Below are 21,203 nucleotides of genomic sequence, written 5' to 3' on the forward strand. Positions count from 1 at the left end.
CTTCTGTGCCACCTGAAAGGAGCAACCTTACAAAAAGGACTCAACCCATCACAGGGCTAGGTGTCCTATACCAGAATTCCAGAGTCTCCACAACAAAACATTGCGACAAACAATATCAAAAGCAGCACTAAAATCCAACATCAATAGCACTGGCAAGTCGCCAGCATCGTATAGACCATTGCCAACAACAGGGAAGACTCTGTATTGTATGTGGGAAGGAACCCAGATTGAGTTTTATGGAGCATGTTGTGGCTCTCTATAAAAGCCAAAATCTGTTTAAAGACGGCTTTCTCTGTAATTTTGGAAAAGAGTGGGAGGTGCGAATTTGGCCGATAATTTTCCAGCTTGCTAGGATTCAGCCGTGGCTTTTTAAGAGAGGAACCACCACCGCATGCTTCCATCTTCTGGGTACCTGAACAGAGTTTAAGGAGTTGTTGATCAATTCATTTAGAACTGGGTGCATTAACTCCAAACCTTGTTCCAAGATAACTGGAGAAGCCAGGTCTAGAGGTGAGCCTAATTTTACTGACTCGAATATGGCAGTTAACTCTTCCACATCAATAGGTCTGAAACTATTCAACCTAGGGTTGTCCTCTGACCATTCGAACCATATGTTCAAGCAAGTAGCATCTCTAGCTTTAGCAGGAAACAAGTCATAAATGTTGGGCTACCTTATCCTTATATATTTGTGAGCAAGATCATACTCTCTGCACCAAAGGCGCACCAGCTATTTACGATGTTTCTTTTATGCTAGCAGCTCCGCATTAAACCACTCAGCTGAGGGTCATGTTCTTGAAAGGCGCACCTTCCAGAAGGAGCAATGTGATCCAAAGCTTCATTAATCCAATTTTCTACTTGAGAATCATCTGTCTTGATACAGTTGCCCGGACTCAGCCGGTTAGTCACCAAAGCACCACAAAATGCCAAATGGGATATTTTATCCCAGTGCCTGATCCACGCCACTGAGGCCGCTTGAACCACTTCAAGTGCATTCTTGTATGGAATCAAAACCGGGATGACACAGTAATCATACGATACCAGTGGAATGGGCTGCTTAACCACTAAGTCAACTATCTTAGAGAAAACCGAAACCAGAGTGTGCCCCAAGTTGTGTGTGGAGGACTTAACATGTTGAACCAACTGCATGCCTTCCAGGTCTGCTGCCACTGTCACGGCTGGGGTGCAGGATGTATCCTCAAGATATAAATTCAAGTCTCCGACCACTGTAAAATTAGCATATCAGAGTACCAGTTGAGCTAAGACATCTGCTACTGTTGTGACAAAGTTAGTGGCATTCCTGGAGGGCGATAAATCAAATCTTCCGCCAATGTACAGTTGCCAGTCAGTACCAGAGAAAAGAGGGCCACTTCACTTCCCTCAATACTAAGCTCAGAGAAGTTACATTGAATTTCTTGCTTAAAGATTATTACAATACCTCCCCTCTCTGTCCTAGTCTATCTAGCCTGCTAATGGCATAAACGGTCAGAGTCACTTGGAGTGGGTCTGAGGAGGAGTCCTATGTGAGCTATGTCTCCATGGGAAATACCACATCAGGCTGGTGCTCACCCAGAAAATCAGACATATCTAGGTTATGATACACTAGCAACCTGCAGAAACTTTTTTTTTAAAGAGTTCTAAGCTGCAAACGTTAACTCCTAACTATATTAAAAAAGGTTAAAAGGTTGAGAACAGTTTGTCAAACTGAACAGCAGCATGGGCACTATACCTGTTTACTGTTTGAGTGCTGCATAAATACTTTACACATTGCCTCAAAGTTAAGCCTGACTGTCTTTGGTACCAAGCTACCAGAGGGTTAAGCACAGGTTAATATAGTGACAATTTTGGTTCACCCTGAAAAGGATTGTGGTTGTTGCTTGATTATGGTTCACACCCTCCTCAATCAAAAAAAACCCTGTAGAACAATGCCCACTGGCACATCCTATTAGATAATTAATGATACAGAATCATTATAGTTGCATTAGTCACCTACCATGGTTATTGCACTGATTACTAAGTGTATGCACAAGTATGGCCTTTTGAACACAAACCAACGCCCTTTTAATAGATTGGTGATCCTTGCATCATCATTAACGTGCACAATTACAGAACATATGCTACAGAGTGCAGTGCACTATAACTTTATTCGTATGCCATACAGTTCGATGGGATGCATAGCTGCCGATTCTCACCACACTTACCAACCACAGCCAATGGCATGACTCCTGATGACCTGTTTACAATAGTCTGTGTTACCTATCTATGTACAGCATACAAATGAAAAATTATATGAGTTAATTAATGTTATCATTGTTTTGCTGTATTGATGAATTTGCATAGTAATTATTCAGATGTAATTATACTTTATTCACACATAGCCATAAACAAACAGGTGTGACTGTTTTTTTAATGGTGAGTACCTCCAGTGTAGACACCACCTTAATGAAATATTAATTTTCAGATAAGGGATTTTTTATTTCCCTTCAGAAAAAATACCAGAGTAAAATATTGCTGCGGCAGCACATAGCATGCCATATTTTGGGCAGCGACCTTTATTACCTTATGGGTGCAGTTGAATTTTCCTGCTTCCACCATGATTTCTGAGGATTCAGGTATCGACACCACAGCTCCCAGTCAAACCCCTGAGCAGACAAGGGATATTCCTCGATTTCGAAATTGTCATATTTGATGTTATCAAATGATGGAGAAATTATACGTTTTCTGTTTTCCTTTATCCTGGTAAGCACGGGTTCAGCCCTGCAAGAAAAAGGGTACCAATATATAAGCTTATAAAGAAAGAATGCATGTGTTTTCTTTCTCGTAGTTAACTCGTGTGTCATCTTTTGCAGACAGAGAGCCTGCCCCTTGGCACTTTGAAATAGGGTGATGAAACTTATGTGCTACCTTGATGAAATAACAGAACATGGCGTCCTCTCTTATGCTCAGATCATTTTTTTTTTCATTCACTTGTGACCTGATTGTAATAGTAATTGTATTTACTTAGGGGCATATCAACAACAACCGGCGATAATTATCTCTAAGCGCACTTAGCGCTAGGATAATTATCGCCGGCTAGCGTGAATTTTTATCTCTGAGATAGCGTGCTATTAGCAACGCTTATCTCAATAGCGATAAAAATCCCCACGCTAACAGGCTAACGTGAGATTATCGCTGGAAACCCAGCAATAATCTCACGTTACCTTGTTGATAGGGAAAGGCAAACTTAGCCATGATATCCTCCTTCGATAGGATATCATGGCTAAGTCAGAAAAATACCAGACGTAAAAAAGAAGCGTTAACCGCGGTTAGTGCTGCTTTTTTTGTCTCTTACAGGGTTAGCGACATTCTTGATAATAGGAGAAATGTCGCTTAGCGACATTTCTCCTATTATTTTACTCTGGAACGCCCCCTTTGCATCTCATTAGAGATGCAAGGGGAAGCGTAGAGTAAAAGGGTGCTAACATGCAAATTTGCATGTTAGCACCCTGTTGTTGATAGGGCGCTAGTTTTATCTCTCCTTTTTTGGCTTTTAAAGCCAAAAAAGCAGAGATAAAGCCCTTGTTGATATGCCCCTTAGTGCTTACTACGCCAGATGAGGGGTCGACGCTATTTTCGGCGAGTAGCACGCTACTCCGGAACCAAAAAGGATTAGTGATGAATAAGTATAGGGAAATATGAATTAATTTGAGCGGTGAACATATTAGTCTGTTAATCACGAAAGTGTAGAGTTTGTCGCTAGATAACCCAACTTGCAATACTTAAAATCAGGTTTGGTGGAGTTCCACTAAATACTGTTATAAATGTTTTAGCTGGTAGAATTTTTTCTCAGTATTACATTTGACAAAGAGTGACAGAATTTGACTTCACGGGCTGGTAAGTAGGAATTCTCTGGCCTTGCTAGGAAAATGGTATTTCCTCAGACTGAAAATCAGTGGCTAAACCGACAGGTGGGCTCACAAGACATATATAAATTTTTGGTGGCTCTCAGTTACAAATCCATCAGTTCTCAAAATTTTATATTGGACACATACTTTTTTCTTAAGAACACATTTTATTGTTTTTGCCAACATTGTGCTCGAAGAGCCATATTATACATGTACATGCTAGGATAAAGCATTGGCATAAGTATTCTACATAGCATTTTATAAAATAACAATAAACATGCTACGATGGAAGGTAACGAAACAGCAATCTCGCAGAGGGAGACATACATTACAAGTAGCTGTACATGAACTGGTACATACAACTTGATTTCTGAAAAGATGTACTGGATATTTCTGCAGGTCTTTGCTGCATTAATGAGAAGACACACACTCATACTGATCACATATGCATTGTAATCAGGTCATAAAATGAAATGTCTGAAGTGTTTGCGACTGCACCTGTTATTGTTATTGTTAACTGATTTTTATATAGCGCTAATCACTGGCAGGTCAATAAGCGCTTGAGAGAGAGTTACCAGAGGTCGTCATGGTTCACGGATGCATGGCCGTATAGTAGGCCAGTTAATGCCTCCTTAAACAGAAGCGTCTTAAGCTCTTTCCTGAATGGGAGAAGTGCCGGTTCTTTGCGCAGGTAATCTGGCAGTTGATTCCAAAGTTGTGGGAGCTGGTTGGAGAATGCTCGACCCCCTTTGGAAGCAGTTTTGTAGCCCGGGGTGGCCAGGCGGCAGGTCTCGGAAGACCGCAGTGTGCAGCCCGGAACATTGTTTACCAGGCGGTCTTTAATATAGGCCGGGGCTTTGTGGGAGATACAGAGGCCCTTGAGTCTAGCTCTCTGTTTTATTGGAAGCCAGTGCAATTTGCACAGCAGGGGGGAGGCGTGGGACCATCTTGGCAGCCTAAAGATCAGTCTGGCTGCGTCATTCAGCACCACCTGTAATTTATTAGTCAACTTCTGAGGGAGACCAATATATAGGGTGTTGCCGTAATCCAATCTGGATACAATCGTGGCTGATACGATCATTTGCAGCGAGGCAGTTGAAAGAAGGGGGACAAGTTTTCGTAATTGACTCATAAGCCCTATACATGTTCCGACCACTGTGGTGACTTGGTTGGCCATGGAGAGTTTTGAATCCATTTTTATGCCCAGGCTATTTACAGCATGTAGTGGAGTGGGGGTGGCACCCAGCTCTTGAGGCCAGAAACGGTCGCTCCAGGGGTTATCTTTCGTGGAGATGACAAGTACTTTATCTGGGTTGATTTTCAATGAGTTGGCAGTCATCCAGTTCACTGTGAAGCTAATGATTTTTTGTGCCACGTCCTGGGCACCGCTGGAGTTGTCATTCTGGAGGATGAGCTGGGTGTCGTCCGCATAGTTAAAAATGCAGCAGTGCATGTGGGCAAGGGCTGTCACCAGAGGCTGAAGATAGAAGTTAAAGAGGAGCGGGGACAGTGCGGAGCCTTGCGGGACCAGTACCTCTATCTGATACCCGCTCCCCTAGCTGAATCCTCTGGGACCGCTCTGTCAGGAAGGAGGCTAGCCACTGGTGTGCCGGCTCATGAATGCCCAGATCCGCTATTCGGTCTAACAGCCGAGTGTGGTTGACCGATTCGAATGCCGCTGATAGATCAAATAAAATCAGGCTGCTCATTTTTTTATTATTCTGAGATCATCGAGGACCGACAACATCACCAGTTCCGTACTGTGATGAGCCCTAAACCCAGCTTGTCGCATCTGGAGCAGTTGGTTATCCTCCAGGAATAGTGAGAGTGTTTTGAGAACATGTTGTTCAATCGCTTTTGACAGGAAAGGGAGCTGGGAAATGGTCCTATAGTTTTTAAGGTTCGCGGCATCAGCTCCAGGTTTCTTCAGGAAGGGGGTGACCCTGGCTTCCTTCAAGTTAAAAGATAAGTGGCCAGTCTCCAAGGAGTTATTCAATAAGGCAAGGAGCTGTTTTTCCAGACCGGGGAGGGCCATTTGGAAAATCCTTGGGGGACACGGGTCTGCGGGGGAGCCTGATTTAGTGCGGTTAATCAGCTGTGTCAGCAACATAGAGTCCAGCATAGGGAAGGTGGAGAGTTTCTTGCCGAAAGGGGGGCGGTCTCTGATTCTGGATGAGTTGTTCTTGATTGATGGCGGTAGTGTTAATCTCGGAGATGATGTCCCTGAATTTTTGGAAGAAGTAGGTCTGGAATGTGTTGCAGTCTAGGGGTACAGCTGCAGATTTCACCTCCGCTTTTTGGCTAAGTTCCTTCAGAACTCTAAGGGTCTCTTTCTGCTTATTAGGTGCAGCTATGATTCTTGCCTCGTAGTACTCGGTTTTCCTGACAGTGATGGATTTTTTATACGCAGTAAGCATAGATTTATAAGCTGTCAGTTCCGCCGGGTCCTAGGCTTTCCGCCACCTCCTCTCAGTATGGCGGAGTCTTTGTTTCGATGCCCTCAGTGTCTTATTAAACGGGGGCCCCTTTCCCTTTATCTCTCACTTCGCTCTGGTGCTACTATATATAGCACAGCGTAGGGTGTTGGTCAGGGCTTCACTCTCCTGGTCGAGATTGCCTTATTTGAGGTTCGGGGGTGGGGGATCCTGTGTAGGGTTTCTACTAGGTTCTCCGCTTCTATTTTTTACCAGCATCGCAACTTTCTCCACTCTGGGGGTGGTTGAGAAAGTTGGCCCTCTGTTTGAACCCAACAGCTAAGTAGTGCGTGGTCCGACCATGCACAAGGGCTGATGGCTATTAGCCTAGCCCATGGCTGCGATGTCCAGACGCGATCCAGGATGTGCTCTTTTGAGTGTGTTGGTGCATCCACCAGTTGGTGGAGCCACATTGTGCACATTCCTGTCTCAAACTGGCTGGCGGGTGGTTCCTTTGGGGTTTTATCCCATTGATAGTTAAAGTCACCCGCTACCAAAAGTCGTTTATAGCGTGAGCAGAGGTCCGTGATTACCTCTGCAATCAAATCATTGAAGCTGGGGGTTGACCGTGGTGGGTGGTATACTACCAGCAGTAGTAGGCAGGTCGATTTTAGTGAGATTTTGACCCCTAGTATATCTGCATTATCAATGCTCTCTGCTACTACTTTGGTGGTTATTAATCATTTGCTAAACAGAATAGCTACAACCCCACCCCTCTTCTTTGCTTCTCTGTTTTGCCAGAAAGCATCGAAGTTCCCTGGGAGGGCAGCGATGATATCTGGAACCGAGGAGTCACCCAACCATGTTTCAGTGAGTGCTAAGATGTCTATGTCTCCATCCTGGAGGAGAGAAAAGACTTCTAGATGGTGCTTCTGTAGGGAGCGCATATTAAAGACTGCCACTTTCAAACCTAGTGGGTTACTAGTTGTGGTGATGGTATGGGGGGCTGTGCGCGAGGTGACAGGTCCTCCCACCTCATTGCTTCTCAGCAGATTTTTAGCCCTCAGCTTCTCTACTGCCTCTATATTAAGGGCATGGCTCCCTGATGCAATATCCTGCAATTCTACCCCTGTAAAAGTCCGAGTAAGACCAGTGATTCTGGCCCCTGGCCCCGGTCGGATGCAGACGGGCGCAGACGAGCTTGCCTTAGGTGCGCCTTCGGCGCAGCCGCTCCAGCGTGTCCTTTGAGCTACTCCCATTCTGCCCACCAACCAATCAGCTCTGCTTGGCAACAGCTGTTCCCCCCCTGGGCACTAGACTGCTGTAGCAGAGCGTAAGTGCGAGGCCCTAGGCGGTGATATCAGCGTGGAGAGGTAGCGCGAGTTATTTTCTCTCCAATGTACAAATGATTTCAAACATGAAAACCCATTTCACACTCAATTTTTAAAAGATTTAAAAGATGCCGCACAGTGTTAGAGACAATTTCCACTACTCCTGATCCACCCACGAGATTTTAGAAGCAGGAATATCAAATTTCAGCAGGTAAGAACAATTCAATGCAAACAATTCAAATAAACGTTTTTTAAAAAGGCAAACATACGCATGCATTGAGACCGCAATCAGACTGTGGCGTGTCTCTCTTTTGCTGCGCGGCGCTCCAGCGTGGCTTTTGAGGTACTCCCCTTCCGCCCGCCAACCAATCAGCCCCGCTTGGCAGCAGCTGTTTCCCCCCTGGGCACTAGACTGCTGTAGCAGAGCGGAAGTGCAAGGCCCTAGGCGGTGATATCAGCGTGGAGAGGTAGCGCAAGTTATTGTCTCTCCAATGTACAAATGATTTAAAACATGAAAACCAGTTGCACACTCAATTTTAAAAAGATGCCGCACAGTGTTAGAGACAAATTCCCCGGCTCATGATCCACCACCGAGATTTTAGCAGCAGGAATATCACATTTCAGCAGGCAAGAACAATTCAATTCAAACAATTCAATTTAGCGTTTTTTAAAAAAAGCAAACATACGCATGCATTGAGACTGCAATCAGACTGTGGCGTGTCTCTCTCTTTCGCTGCGCGGCCGCTCCAGCGTGGCTTTTGAGCTACACCCCTTCCGCCCGCCAACCAATCAGCTATGCTTGGCAGCAGCTGTTTCCCCCCTGGGCACTAGACGGCTGTAGCAGAGCGGAAGTGCGAGGCCCTTGGCGGTGGTATCTGCGTGGAGCGGTAACGCGAGTTATTGTGTCTTCAATGTGCAAATGATTTAAAACATGAAAACCAGTTTCACACTCAATTTTTAAAAGATTTAAAAGATGCCGCACAGTGTTAGAGACAAATTCCCCTGCTCCTGATCCACCACCCCAGATTTTAGCAGCAGGAATATCAAATTTCAGGTGGTAAGAACAATTTAATTCAAACAATTCAATTTAACGTTTTTTTTTAAAAGCAAACATACGCATGCATTGAGACCGCAATCAGACTGTGGCGTGTCTCTCTCTGTATGTAATACGTTTTTTTTCCCTTATATCTTAAATTTGTATATGGAGTTTTTTTTTCTCAGCTCAATAAATATGCATTTGAATGAGTCATTCAGCAGAACAAATGAAGGAGAGGTTCCGTGAACATATAAAGAACGAGGCTGAAGGCTAAGTTCCTTTATAAGGCTGTGGAACTCTGAAGTGACTTGCAATTTTCTTATAATATACAACAGGAAGTGTTTATTTCTTAGAACACAGGGTCACACCATCACTCTTCCCACAAACAACTTAACTCATTTGTATCTTGCTCTTTTAAGTTGGAACCAATAGGATGTTTGCGAACATGAAGAATCAAAGTATAATCTGTAGTGCAAAATTAAGCACATCAAAAAGCAATAAGGTATTTTTGTCAAAAAGATATTAAAATCAGTTTAATACAAGTGATATTTAAAAAAGAATGCTGCAGTTTAGAATTTGTCGAGAGATAGATGCTGCCCGTATCCTCCTAAACTCCCTGAGCTAAAGAGGGTCAGGCCACGTTTTTGGCAGAAAGCTCATAGGACACTGGGCTATGTCTCCCCTGAGGATGGAAATGGCAGACAGCCCTGCAACAGAGAATATTTTTCTCTAGCTGCAAGAACACTAGTGGACTTGTTGGAACTGAATATTTCTCATGCTTGCCCAAGTGGTCCGCCTTCTGGTTATAGGCAGTTGATGGTCCTAAGACAAAAGAAGCACAAGCTCCTAGGCTGGGAAGGACGCTACACAACCCATTTTCAACTTGGAAAAGATGATGAAGTTAGAAAAGGCCAGCGCTGAAGATTAAAGGATTATTCAAGGTACTAGTGTGTCCAGAACGTGTACTAAACGTTGTGACTCAGAAAAACATTTCCCTATAACAGGACCAGGACAACCTGGCAATAATGCCTAAAGAAGCATGACCTTGGTGTTTCACTCTCCCATTTTTCCCCCGGCTGTCTCGTTGTAAGTTTGAGTTTATGGTGGAATATTAACCAAGGTATCAGATTTTATGGAGCCATTTCTTGTTATAGGTTCGAGGCTTGAGGTGTATCAGGCACAAAAAATTGTGCTTAACCTAGATGTCCTCCTATTAAGGGGCTATGATTTGTGAACATTCAATGGAACTAACAAGTTTCATGTACCTGTGCAGACCTTAGTTTTTATAGATTGTCTCTTTATAAATATTGTACTCATCTCATATTATGGCAGTGATGACTGGTTTCGAAATTGACGACAATCAACGTATTACTGTGCTCTACAATACGTAGTATACTATGCTCTACAATAGGTAGAACTGATAGTATGATTATTGCCAGAACCAGTAGATTTTAAGTTACGAGTAAAATTACGATTCTATCATATATAAATCTTGGTCATGTGGTCTCCAAAATTAAGCATCCATTCCACTGAAAGTAGAGAAACTATGGGGTCTATTGCGATGGCGGGCGGACACAGCAACGGCTAAAGGGACCGCCCGCCATAGGTGCAGCGGTCCCACCGTTGGCATTAGGATGCACCCGCCACACTGGCGGGCACATCCCGTATTTTTTACATTGCGGCGGGCGGTGCTGCAAGCAGCACCCACCGCAAGGTGAAAAATGCATGTTGTGCATTTGAATGCACAATATGACAGGCACAGCGCGGTGCCTACCACCTTGTGCATGCAAATGCTGTACCCCCCATGTGCACCCTCAGCCCCTAACACCCTGGGGGCCCGCAACGGGCTCCCAAATGCAGGATCCACATGTCTTTCCATGGCACCATGGAAAGGCTGATCTCCGCAGTCATCTTAATATGTATAGCGGTGTCTTGCAGACACCGCCACCATATTAAACACTTTTTACGCCCGGTCGAAGACTTTGAAAGTATTGCTAAGTTAGTGCTAATACTCACTACTAGAAGGCCCCATGAACTGTAATCTCCCATTCCTATGATTGCTCAGACAGCGATTCCTGTATTAAGTCAATGGCTAGTCTTTAAAAATCAGCCAAACTGATGTTGAAGAGAACAATAATTATCAGACTGCTAGTAGAGTTTCATCATCTCTAAGAAAAGCTACTATGGGACAAACACTCAGTCAACCTGGTGGAGGATGTAAGCTCTTCCAATGATAAAATGTTGTGCCCAGTGGTAAATTGGGGGGATCAGTAGTACAAATAAAACTTCATGCTATTACATGACATTTAGTTTCCAGTTCTTTCAAATTAGTTGTTTGAAACTGGGGGTAAACTATGAATAGAGGCAGGGCTGAACTTTCGACCCACAGTTGAGAACGATTGGGTCCATAGACAGGCAACCCAGTAAGGCATATTCACTGCACAGTTTCATGCCAGTAGCTACAGGGAAGAGTCACATCCAAAAGCAAATGAACTATGTTGATCAGCTGCATTATTTGCCTTGTTCCTTGTTGCCATGGCAATAAGTGACCTGAGAGCACGGCACAGAATAATGACTGTAAATAGTGGGTTTCATTATCATGTAATGAGCAGATAAACATTTTATGGAAATCAGATCTAAATTTGGCTGTAATTCTGAATAGAGTTTGAGACAATGTGTGAGAAAATGAGCATGGCCTTCAGCACAGCAACTCTTATTCTCTGATCGGAGATGTGATTGTTAGAATCCCTGCTTGAGGCACAAAGCGCCTTGCGGTAGACGGTCTTAGAAGTCATGGTGTGCCCGGAAGGGATAGGCTATCTGTTATGAAGAAAGACACATGATTCTTTAGGAAGGGAATTTATTCCAAGTCAGGAACCACCAACAGACGCTGCCAGCTCTCCGGTCTCCAGGCTTTAACTGCCCAAGCATGGACATCACCATGGAGACCGGAATACAGGAGCGAGGCAGAATTCGTAGATAAACAATTCTACTAACTAATACAACACATCCCTTATACCAATATAATGAAAGGATATAAGAAAAGAAGACAAGACAATTAAGAAACATTCATATCATAATGTTTGAATCGCATAGGAACACGATGTGATCTGTGAGGAAACCTACTTGTGGAAATAACATCTGAATTGCACAGATCAGTATTAGGAAAACTGTTATCTGAACATGAAGGGTACAATGACTTGTCACCAAAAAACTTTACCAGTCTTGACACATTCCATTTACTACCATTTTTCAACGTCACAACATTTTTATGAGTTGATGTAATGACAAAAGGACCCATATATTCGGTAATACCTTTCCTCTGCCACCTAGGTTTCTTGACCAACACCCATTCTCCCACACTCCACAATCTAGACCTTACAGAATTCTTCAAGTCATATCTCTCCTTATATTTCCTTTGGTAGGATTTAATTCTAGAATCCACCCCCTCCTTATCCAAGGGAATAATGTTTTGAAAAGGCAACGAACCAGGGTTCAACTTGGAGTGAGCTTGTCTACCACGTAACACTTAAAAAGGAGATCTGTGCATAACATAATTAAAAGTGGTACGATGAGCCCACCAAGTATCACGCAGAACATCTTTAAGAGGCACTTTCGACTCTAATGCCCTCTGCACACAACTTTTAACAACTCTGTTCATTCGTTCCGCAAGACCATTGGCCTGTGGGGAATAAAGAGCTATTTTAAGATGAACTATTCCAAAATCATCCAGAAAATTCTTCATATCTTGAGAAACAAATTGTACACCGTTGTCAGTAATTAAACATTTGGGAATGCCTTCACAAGCAAATTCATGCTTGAGAAATTCAAGAATTACCTTAGTATTGATTGTGCTTACACATCTGGTAGAGACCCATTTTGAAGTGTAGTCAACTAAAAGAATGACAAACCTTTCTGAAGGCCCTAATAACTCAAAAGGACCCATTAAATCTAAACCAAGTTTTGTCCAAGGTCCACGTGGAACTTCCACCCGAGACAATGGAGCAGAATTGGTGACCTTAGATTTGTCGTTAGAAGCACATTGGTAACAATCCTTAACTAGCTCCTCAACATGATGGTCCATGCCTAGCCACCAATAGGAATCAAATAGTTTCTTCCATCTCTTCCATGGAAGTAAAGGCTCACCTTTTTCACAAAGGAATGCAGGAGGTTGGCTCATTGAGGTGGTAGACATGTTAATAAAGAAGTGGAATTCTGCAATTACAGGCTTAAAATGAGGTGTTTTATCTTTTTTTTCCCCTTTGTGATTGCAAGTGCGTGGAAACTAATCCCAAAAAAAAAACCAATCTCCGTCGATGCTGATCTCCGCCGGTTGTTATGGAAACATGTCAACAAAATGGCGGCACGTCGTTGCGTAGCATGACGCGAGTGATGTGATGACGAGCCAATTGCTTGCAGAAAGACGCTCGAGCAGCGGGAGCGCGAGTCTAACAGCAAAGCGGGAGCGCGAGTCACTCGCACGCAACGAAGTTCCAAAATACAAGTTGCTAGTCGTCGGAAGCCGGATAAGGTTACCAGAGAGTTAATCTGTCCAAATCCACTCTCTTGCTGGCAGTAAATCCGATTATAGAAAACTGATGAAAAGTGCGTGGGTTCACGGGGAAGTTGGTGGGAATTAAGCTTGTCCCCAACTAATCTTGTCGTCACCAGTGTTATGAAGAAAGACACACGTTTCTTTAGGAAGGGAATTTATTCCAAGTCAGGAACCATCAACAGACGCTGCCAGCTCTCCGGTCTCCAGGCTTTAACTGTCCAAGCATGGACATCACCATGGAGACTGGAATACAGGAGCGAGGCAGAATTCGTAGATAAACAATTCTACTAACTAATACAACACATCCCTTATACCAATATAATGAAAGGATATAAGAAAAGAAGACAAGACAATTAAGATACATTCATATCATAATGTTTGAATCGCATAGGAACACGATGTGATCTGTGAGGAAACCTACTTGTGGAAATAACATCTGAATTGCACAGATCAGTATTAGGAAAACTGTTATCTGAACATGAAGGGTACTATGACTTGTCACCATAAAACTTTACCAGTCTTGACACATTCAATTTACTACCATTTTTCAACGTCACAACATTTTTATGAGTGGATGTAATGACAAAAGGACCCATATATTCGGTAATACCTTTCCTCTGCCACCTGGGTTTCTTGACCAACACCCATTCTCCCACACTCCACAATCTAGACCTTACAGAATTCTTCAAGTCATATCTCTCCTTATATTTCCTTTGGTAGGATTTAATTCTAGAATCCACCTCCTCCTTATCCAAGGGAATAATGTTTTGAAAAGGCAACCTACCAGGGTTCACCTTGGAGTGAGCTTGTCTACCACGTAACATTTAAAAAGGAGATCTGTGCACTCATAATTAAAAGTGGTACGATGAGCCCACCAAGTATCACGCAGAACATCTTTAAGAGGCACTTTCGACTCTAATGCCCTCTGCACACAACTTTTAACATCTCTGTTCATTCGTTCCGCAAGACCATTGGCCTGTGGGGAATAAAGAGCTGTTTTAAGATGAACTATTCCAATATCATCCAGAAAATTCTTCATATCTTGAGAAACAAATTGTACACCGTTGTCAGTAATTAAACATTTGGGAATGCCTTCACAAGCAAATTCATCTTCGAGAAAATCAAGAATTACCTTAGTATTGATTGTGCTTACACATCTGGTAGAGACCCATTTTGAAGTGTAGTCAACTAAAAGAATGACAAACCTTTCGGAAGGCCCTAATAACTCAAAAGGACCCATTAAATCTAAACCAAGTTTTGTCCAAGGTCCACGTGGAACTTCCACCCGAGACAATGGAGCAGAATTGGTGACCTTAGATTTGTCGTTAGAAGCACATTGGTAACAATCCTTAACTAGCTCCTCAACATGATGGTCCATGCCTAGCCACCAATAGGAATCAAATAGTTTCTTCCATCTCTTCCATGGAAGTAAAGGCTCACCTTTTTCACAAAGGAATGGAGGAGGTTGGCTCATTGAGGTGGTAGACATGTTAATAAAGAAGTGGAATTCTGCAATTACAGGCTTAAAATGAGGTGTTTTATCTTTTTTTTCCCCTTTGTGTTTGCAAGTGCGTGGAAACTAATCCCAAAAAAAAAAACAATCTCCGTCGATGGTGATCTCCGCCGGTTGTTATGGAAACATGTAAACAAAATGGCGGCACGTCGTTGCGTAGCATGACGCGAGTGACGTGATGACGAGCCAATTGCTTACAGAAAGGCGCTCGAGCAGCGGGAGCGCGAGTCTAACAGCAAAGCGGGAGCGCGAGTCACTCGCACGCAACAAAGTTCCAAAATACAAGTTGCTAGTCGTCGGAAGCCGGATAAGGTTACCAGAGAGTTAATCTGTCCAAATCCACACTCTTGCTGGCAGTAAATCCGATTATAGAAAACTGATGAAAAGTGCGTGGGTTCACGGGGAAGTTGGTGGGAATTAAGCTTGTCCCCAACTAATCTTGTCGTCACCAGTGTTATGAAGAAAGACACACGTTTCTTTAGGAAGGGAATTTATTCCAAGTCAGAAACCACCAACAGACGCTGCCAGCTCTCCGGTCTCCAGGCTTTAACTGTCCAAGCATGGACATCACCATGGAGACTGGAATACAGGAGCGAGGCAGAATTCGTAGATAAACAATTCTACTAACTAATACAACACAATCCATAACCTGGCAATGCACCAGGGTACCTTAGAGATAATTTTTTGAGACAGTAAAATGTATTAAGGGGAACTCTGCTTGTAGTTACTCTAGTTGTAAAGATGACATTTGTAAGTAGGCTTTAAAAACCCATTCTAGATAAAGATGTAATAATGCAGTAGAAACCAAGCCTACAGGGTGAAATGTACCTAAGGACTGATCCTTGCTTCTGTGGAGGAAGATGCTGTAGACGGCATGTTGAAGAATGAAGTCTCGCTTAGCTTTGGCATATGGAACTAATGACTCCATTCAATTTATTCGTCAATAGAGGATATTGTAGTTGCAGGACATATGCTCCTCGAATAGGGAGACAATCATAGTGGGTAAGAACCACATATGGCGTTGGGACATTAGGTCATAAGTACTATAAATATATTTGTAAAGACCAGTAATAACCACAGAGGACCTGATCGTATAATAACATGCAGTGATTCAGGTAGAAGGAGGGGCGAACAGTCTCATCCTGGTAACCACCCTTTAGCTCAGTGATACTCATAGTACGGCCCAAGGGCCGCATGCGGCCCTCCTGACCTTTACATGCGGCCCCCTGGACAGCAGCAGCACCGGTCTGCTGTTTACTCGACTCAGCACTAACATGAAAAAAAAGTTAAATATACAGCAAACACTTATTTAAAGGTTAATTGCAGTTAGGGAAAGGAAGTAACTAGGCCCTTAACTTTAGGAACAACTCAATTTTTAAAGACAGCCACTAAATATACATGCTTTGCTTCCCCTACACCCACTTTACACCCCCCGCTGGCATCAGTGTGGTACTGGGTCACAGCATAGACCAAACTTTGCAGTCACCAGGAAAATGTTTGTGAGTACCCATGCTCTAAAGCAGGGATACTCATAGTACGGCCCGGCAAGCCTTTCTTGGCTTCCCGCGGACCTTGCAGACATCATACCCAGACATGCCAACCCTACCGATTCAGGATTTCTTTATTTTCTTTTTTTTTATTATTATTTTTTTTTTTTTTATTTCAAATCATTGTTATTGAAATAGCAAAGACAGTACAGTAACTCTTCCGTACAAAAAGGTCAAATCAGTCCATGTCCGATACTACAATACAAAAACAGAAATCAATAGAAACAAATAGCTATGCAAATAATAATAAAACAAATCCACTCCAGCTTGCATCATCAGTATACAGGTACAACTGTGTATGTACAATGCCTAATGAGTGGGCGCGGCGACCCTGGTCTCAAAAAGTTAATCACGACCCAACTCCCAACCCCGAACAGAGGGACCAAGCCCCAGCAAAATCTCAAGGTGGCTCGTAATGAAAGGAGGAGGCGTCCAATGATTTCCAAAGCCTTCTGTTGGAAGGGCTCCAAGTAGAAGCTTGCAGGGCCGGATTATTAGAGCCTCTTAGGAAGGATAACCATTCCTGCCAGATTTTGAAGCTCACCTCCTTCGCATTTTTCCATTTGCAAAGAACCACTTTACATGCCATCGTTAACATTAAGTCCAAAAGCTGACGATCTTGGACTGTCGGTATTTGTGGGTCCAGTGCCCCCAAAAGAACGTACACAAAGTCCTGTACAGGCCGTATCTTGAATACATTATAAATGCAGTCAAATATTTTCCCCCAGTAATCCCCTAGTGAAGGACAGGTAAATAGCATGTGTGCAAGATCACCAGAGCCTGATTGACAATTCCAACACTCAGGAGACTCCCTTAATTTACATTTGAAAAGCTTTTCAGGCGTCCAATATGCCCTGTTGAGCAGCATGTATTTCGTTTGAAATAGGATGGGTGAGACTTTGTGTGTCAGGGCCAACTTATGAATCATATCCCAGTCAAAAGCTATGCCTGTTGAATTTGGCTCAGCCCCCCAAATCGATTCCACCCTTTTATGTTTTGCTGTGGGCAAAGGCAATAACAATTTATACACCCTCGACACAAAGTGGCCAGCATGCACAAGACGAGGGATATGAAGTATTAGCCATGGAGTATAAGGAGAGAAATTACGCGCGGTCAGCATCGCTTTGATTCGTAGAAAGTCATGAAAATCCATCGGGGTAAGATCATACCTCTGTTGCAAAGTCGAGAACGGCAGTGGAGCCCTATCATCATATAAGTCCCTCACCAAATGAATGCCCTTCTTGGACCAAGACTCCCAGACTAGACTATTACCATTATATTTGAGATGGGTATTTCTCCACAAGGACATAAACGACGACCTAGCGAATGTCAACTTTGTTTTATGCGTTTGGTCGAGTCTAAGCAATGCCCTTCTAGTATTCAGCAGAATATATTTGGAGTGTGGTAGGTGTGACAGGTCCATCATAAGAAGGGCTTCCAGAGGCGCATGTTCTACCAGTGACTCCTCAATATTAACCCATAGTGGCGTATAAGCTGGAGATTTTATCAACCACTGGGCACCCTGTTTGCAGAGATACGCTGTCTGATAGTTCCTGAACGAGGGGAGACCCAGGCCGCCTTTATCTTTTGCTAATTGCAGCTTCTTCAGTGAGACTCTGGCTTTCTTGCCCTGCCACAAAAAACTACCAAACAGCTGATCCACCTTATTAATAAAATTATCCGAGAACGTCATAGGGAGCATGCTGGCCAGATAGTTAACCAGCGGAGTTGACATCATTTTGAGCGTCTCCGCTCTACCCCACCAGGAGAGAAACTTTGGAGACCAACCCTCCAGCAATGTAGATATCTTTTTAAGGGTCAGTTCTTCATTCACTTTCAGCGTAGAGATCAAATCTTTATCGAAGTCTAGCCCCAAATATTTAAAGCACCGAGGGTGCCATGTAAGACCGGAACCCCCAATGATCCCTTTATCCCCAACATTGTTCAGTAGCTTAACCTCCGTCTTGTCCTTATTGAGTTTATACCCAGATACTCTGGAGAATTCTTCAATAACAGACATGAGTGCAGGTATGGCCTCATCCGCTCTTTCTGACATGACAAGCACGTCATCTGCATATGCCGTTAATTTAACAGTGCAATCTCCAAACGGAATACCAGCAATCTTGGGGTCATTCCTTATATGATATAAGAACGGTTCTATTGCTAACAAGAACAATGAGGGTGACAGGGGGCATCCCTGCCGCGTACCTTGCTTTAAACAAAAGGGGGAGGAGAAAGCTCCACCCGCTCTTACCCTTGCCGAAGGACAGCAGTATAGGGACATTACCAGTCTCGTAAATGATTCCCCCAGGTTGAATTTAAACAAGACTGCTTGGAGGAAGGTCCAATCAACCTTATCAAATGCTTTCTCAGCATCTAGTGTTATTGCTGCAGTTGGCGTGCCCAGGAGTTTCGCTTTCTCTAATACATGCGCCAAAATCCTTGTATTGTCACTGGACAACCGATTTTTAAGGAAGCCTGCCTGAGAAGGGTGGATCAACTTGGGAAGAACCCTCTGGAGGCGAGCCGAGAGAATCATAGCCAGAAGTTTGCAGTCTATGTTGATCAGCGAAATTGGCCTATAATTTTTCGGCAGCGAGGGGTCTTTCCCATCCTTAGGAAGCACAGCAATTATAGCTTCTGCCAATGTACCCCTGACCTCACCAGATTTATTAATATCTTGAAATAAATGTAGGAGGGGTTCGACTAAAAGGGAGGAAAAAGTTTTATAAAATTTCGCCGTAAATCCATCAGGGCCTGGAGCTTTCCCTACTTTCAGATGTTTAATTGCAGTCTCAATTTCTAGTGCATTAATTGGGCCATTAAGACCGACCTGGTCCTCCACAGAAAGCTGTGGGAGATCGCACTCATCTAAGTACTCCATAATCCCGGTTTCCTCCACTGCTTCATTCTTTGCATAAAGGTCCTCGTAGAATACTCTGAACACCTCCGTTATTTTATCTGGGTCTGAGTGCGAGGATCCCGATGCATCTTTAATGACATTAATAGAGTTTTTCTGGACCTTAAACTTCAAGTACGAGGCTAGGGACTTGCCTGCTTTATTAGACTCACAAAGCTTAAACCGCCTACCCTTATCAAGCCAGACTCCCGCTCTTTCGCTAACTATTTTATTGTAAATGTATGTGTCTTGTAAAGCGCACTGCTGCCCTGAGGCGTCGTGGCGCTGTAGACCGCTGGGGAACCCGTCCTGGCTATCCCTGTGAGATGGTCCCTCCTGGGTATCTCCAAGGTGAAACCAGGCATCCCCGGCGAATGTGGGGGGCCGTTGTGGAGATGAGGCAAGCTAATGCCCAGAGTTGCCGAGTGTGTTCCTGGTTAGAGTAGGTACCGAGGCGAGAATTATCGAGTCCGTTTTGACCCTGGTCCACGACCCTGCCGCGTCGGGAATTGAACCCTGGTCCCTGGCCGTTTCTCTGCTTGCGGATCTGCCGCCTCTAACCAGTGAGCCACACCTCTCCACTATATTCATATTTTTTATTCGCCAATGCAGCAAGAGACATATCATCCCTATCCTTTAAGTGTCTATTCTCTAGAGTCATAATTTCGGTCTCCAAGGCCTCCAACTTCGCATTATAATTTTTGTTCATTGCTGACCTAATCTTGATACACTCTCCCCTTATGGTACTTTTCAAGGCTTCCCACCTAGTGAGATCGGACGTGTCCCCCTTTCTATTAATCTGAAGGTAGGAAGAGATCGCCTCATGTATTGTGGACCGGTGCTTATCACTATTTAGGATTTCATCATTCAAACGCCAAGATGTCTGACGAGAAGATGGTTTGACATTAGCAATTGATAGTGAAATGCACGAGTGATCAGACAGAACACGAGGTTCTATGGTAGTAGACTCTAATCGAGGGACGCCGTTCTGTGTTATGAGGATAAAATCAATCCGGGAGTACGAGTCATGTGGGGAAGAGTAAAAAGTATAATCTCTCCCAGTGGGATTCTGGAGCCGCCATGTATCCACCAAGTTGAAGCGATGACACAAATTGAGAAAAGCTTTATGAGATTTATTTGTTTTGAAGGGACAACGTGAGTCTCTATCTAAGGTTGCATCCATCAGAAGATTGAAGTCTCCAGCTAATATGTGTACCGCATTATCTGGAATAGTTTCAAGGTGTTTGTTCAGTTTGTTCCAAAAATTCAAATCGCTAGTGTTGGGGGCATATACATTAGTAACATAAAACTCTGTATTATCCCTACTCAGTTTGGCCGTGACCCATCGACCGTCAACACTCGCTTCAGAGGATAAGATCTCTACCTTAGACTTCCTTGCAATAAGAATCAGAACCCCATTCTTTTTGTTCACAGCCTCAGCACCCACAACCTCATTATAAAATTTATTTCTCAGGTGGTAAAACTGCTTAGCTTCAAGCTTCGTCTCCTGAAGTAAAACAATATCGCCCTTTAATCTCTTAACATAATCTAAAATCTTCTGTCTCTTGACAGGCTGGTTCAGACCTTTAACGTTAAAGGACAGTATCTTCAGTTTGTCCCCATTGCAGACTCCCAACGGAGAGTTAGTTGAGCTAATTGGCATCGCAAGGTTACATCCTCATATTGATACTTACATATTTCACAACAAGAGCCCAGATAGAGCCGTAATAGAGCCTGTCACCACCCTCACCCACGAGCATGAAGGAGATGAAGATTATGCAAGCAAGAGGACATAAAAGCAAAATACACAGAACACAGAACCCTCCCCAAAAACCCCTCAACCCCCCACCCTCCCCACCCCAACTATAAGTTGTAGGCATGGTGACTGGAAAGAGATTGCATCGCATCCCCCCCCGTGCGCAATCAAGAGAACAATATGGAACAGTGAACAATATGGAACAGAGGAACTAACACAGTCGATCTGGGATATGCTCCTACCCACTGTAGTATCAAACAACCTGCATTAA

General features: G+C 43.6%; 1 protein-coding gene across 2 annotated transcripts in view; it reads right to left on the reverse strand.

Annotated features, from left to right (window-relative positions):
* The window catches only part of GALNT18 (polypeptide N-acetylgalactosaminyltransferase 18), a 1,553,208-nt gene that overhangs the window by 498,243 nt on the left and 1,033,762 nt on the right, over window positions 1-21,203 (reverse strand). For both annotated transcript variants that reach the window (XM_085648186.1, XM_085648187.1), the window contains exon 5: window positions 2,557-2,754. In XM_085648186.1, coding sequence (XP_085504312.1) covers window positions 2,557-2,754 — 198 coding nt within the window. The remainder of the gene's footprint in view (window positions 1-2,556; window positions 2,755-21,203) is intronic.

The sequence above is a fragment of the Triturus cristatus genome, chromosome 3_2 (genome assembly GCF_964204655.1).
Source record: "Triturus cristatus chromosome 3_2, aTriCri1.1, whole genome shotgun sequence".
Classification (NCBI taxonomy): domain Eukaryota; kingdom Metazoa; phylum Chordata; class Amphibia; order Caudata; family Salamandridae; genus Triturus; species Triturus cristatus.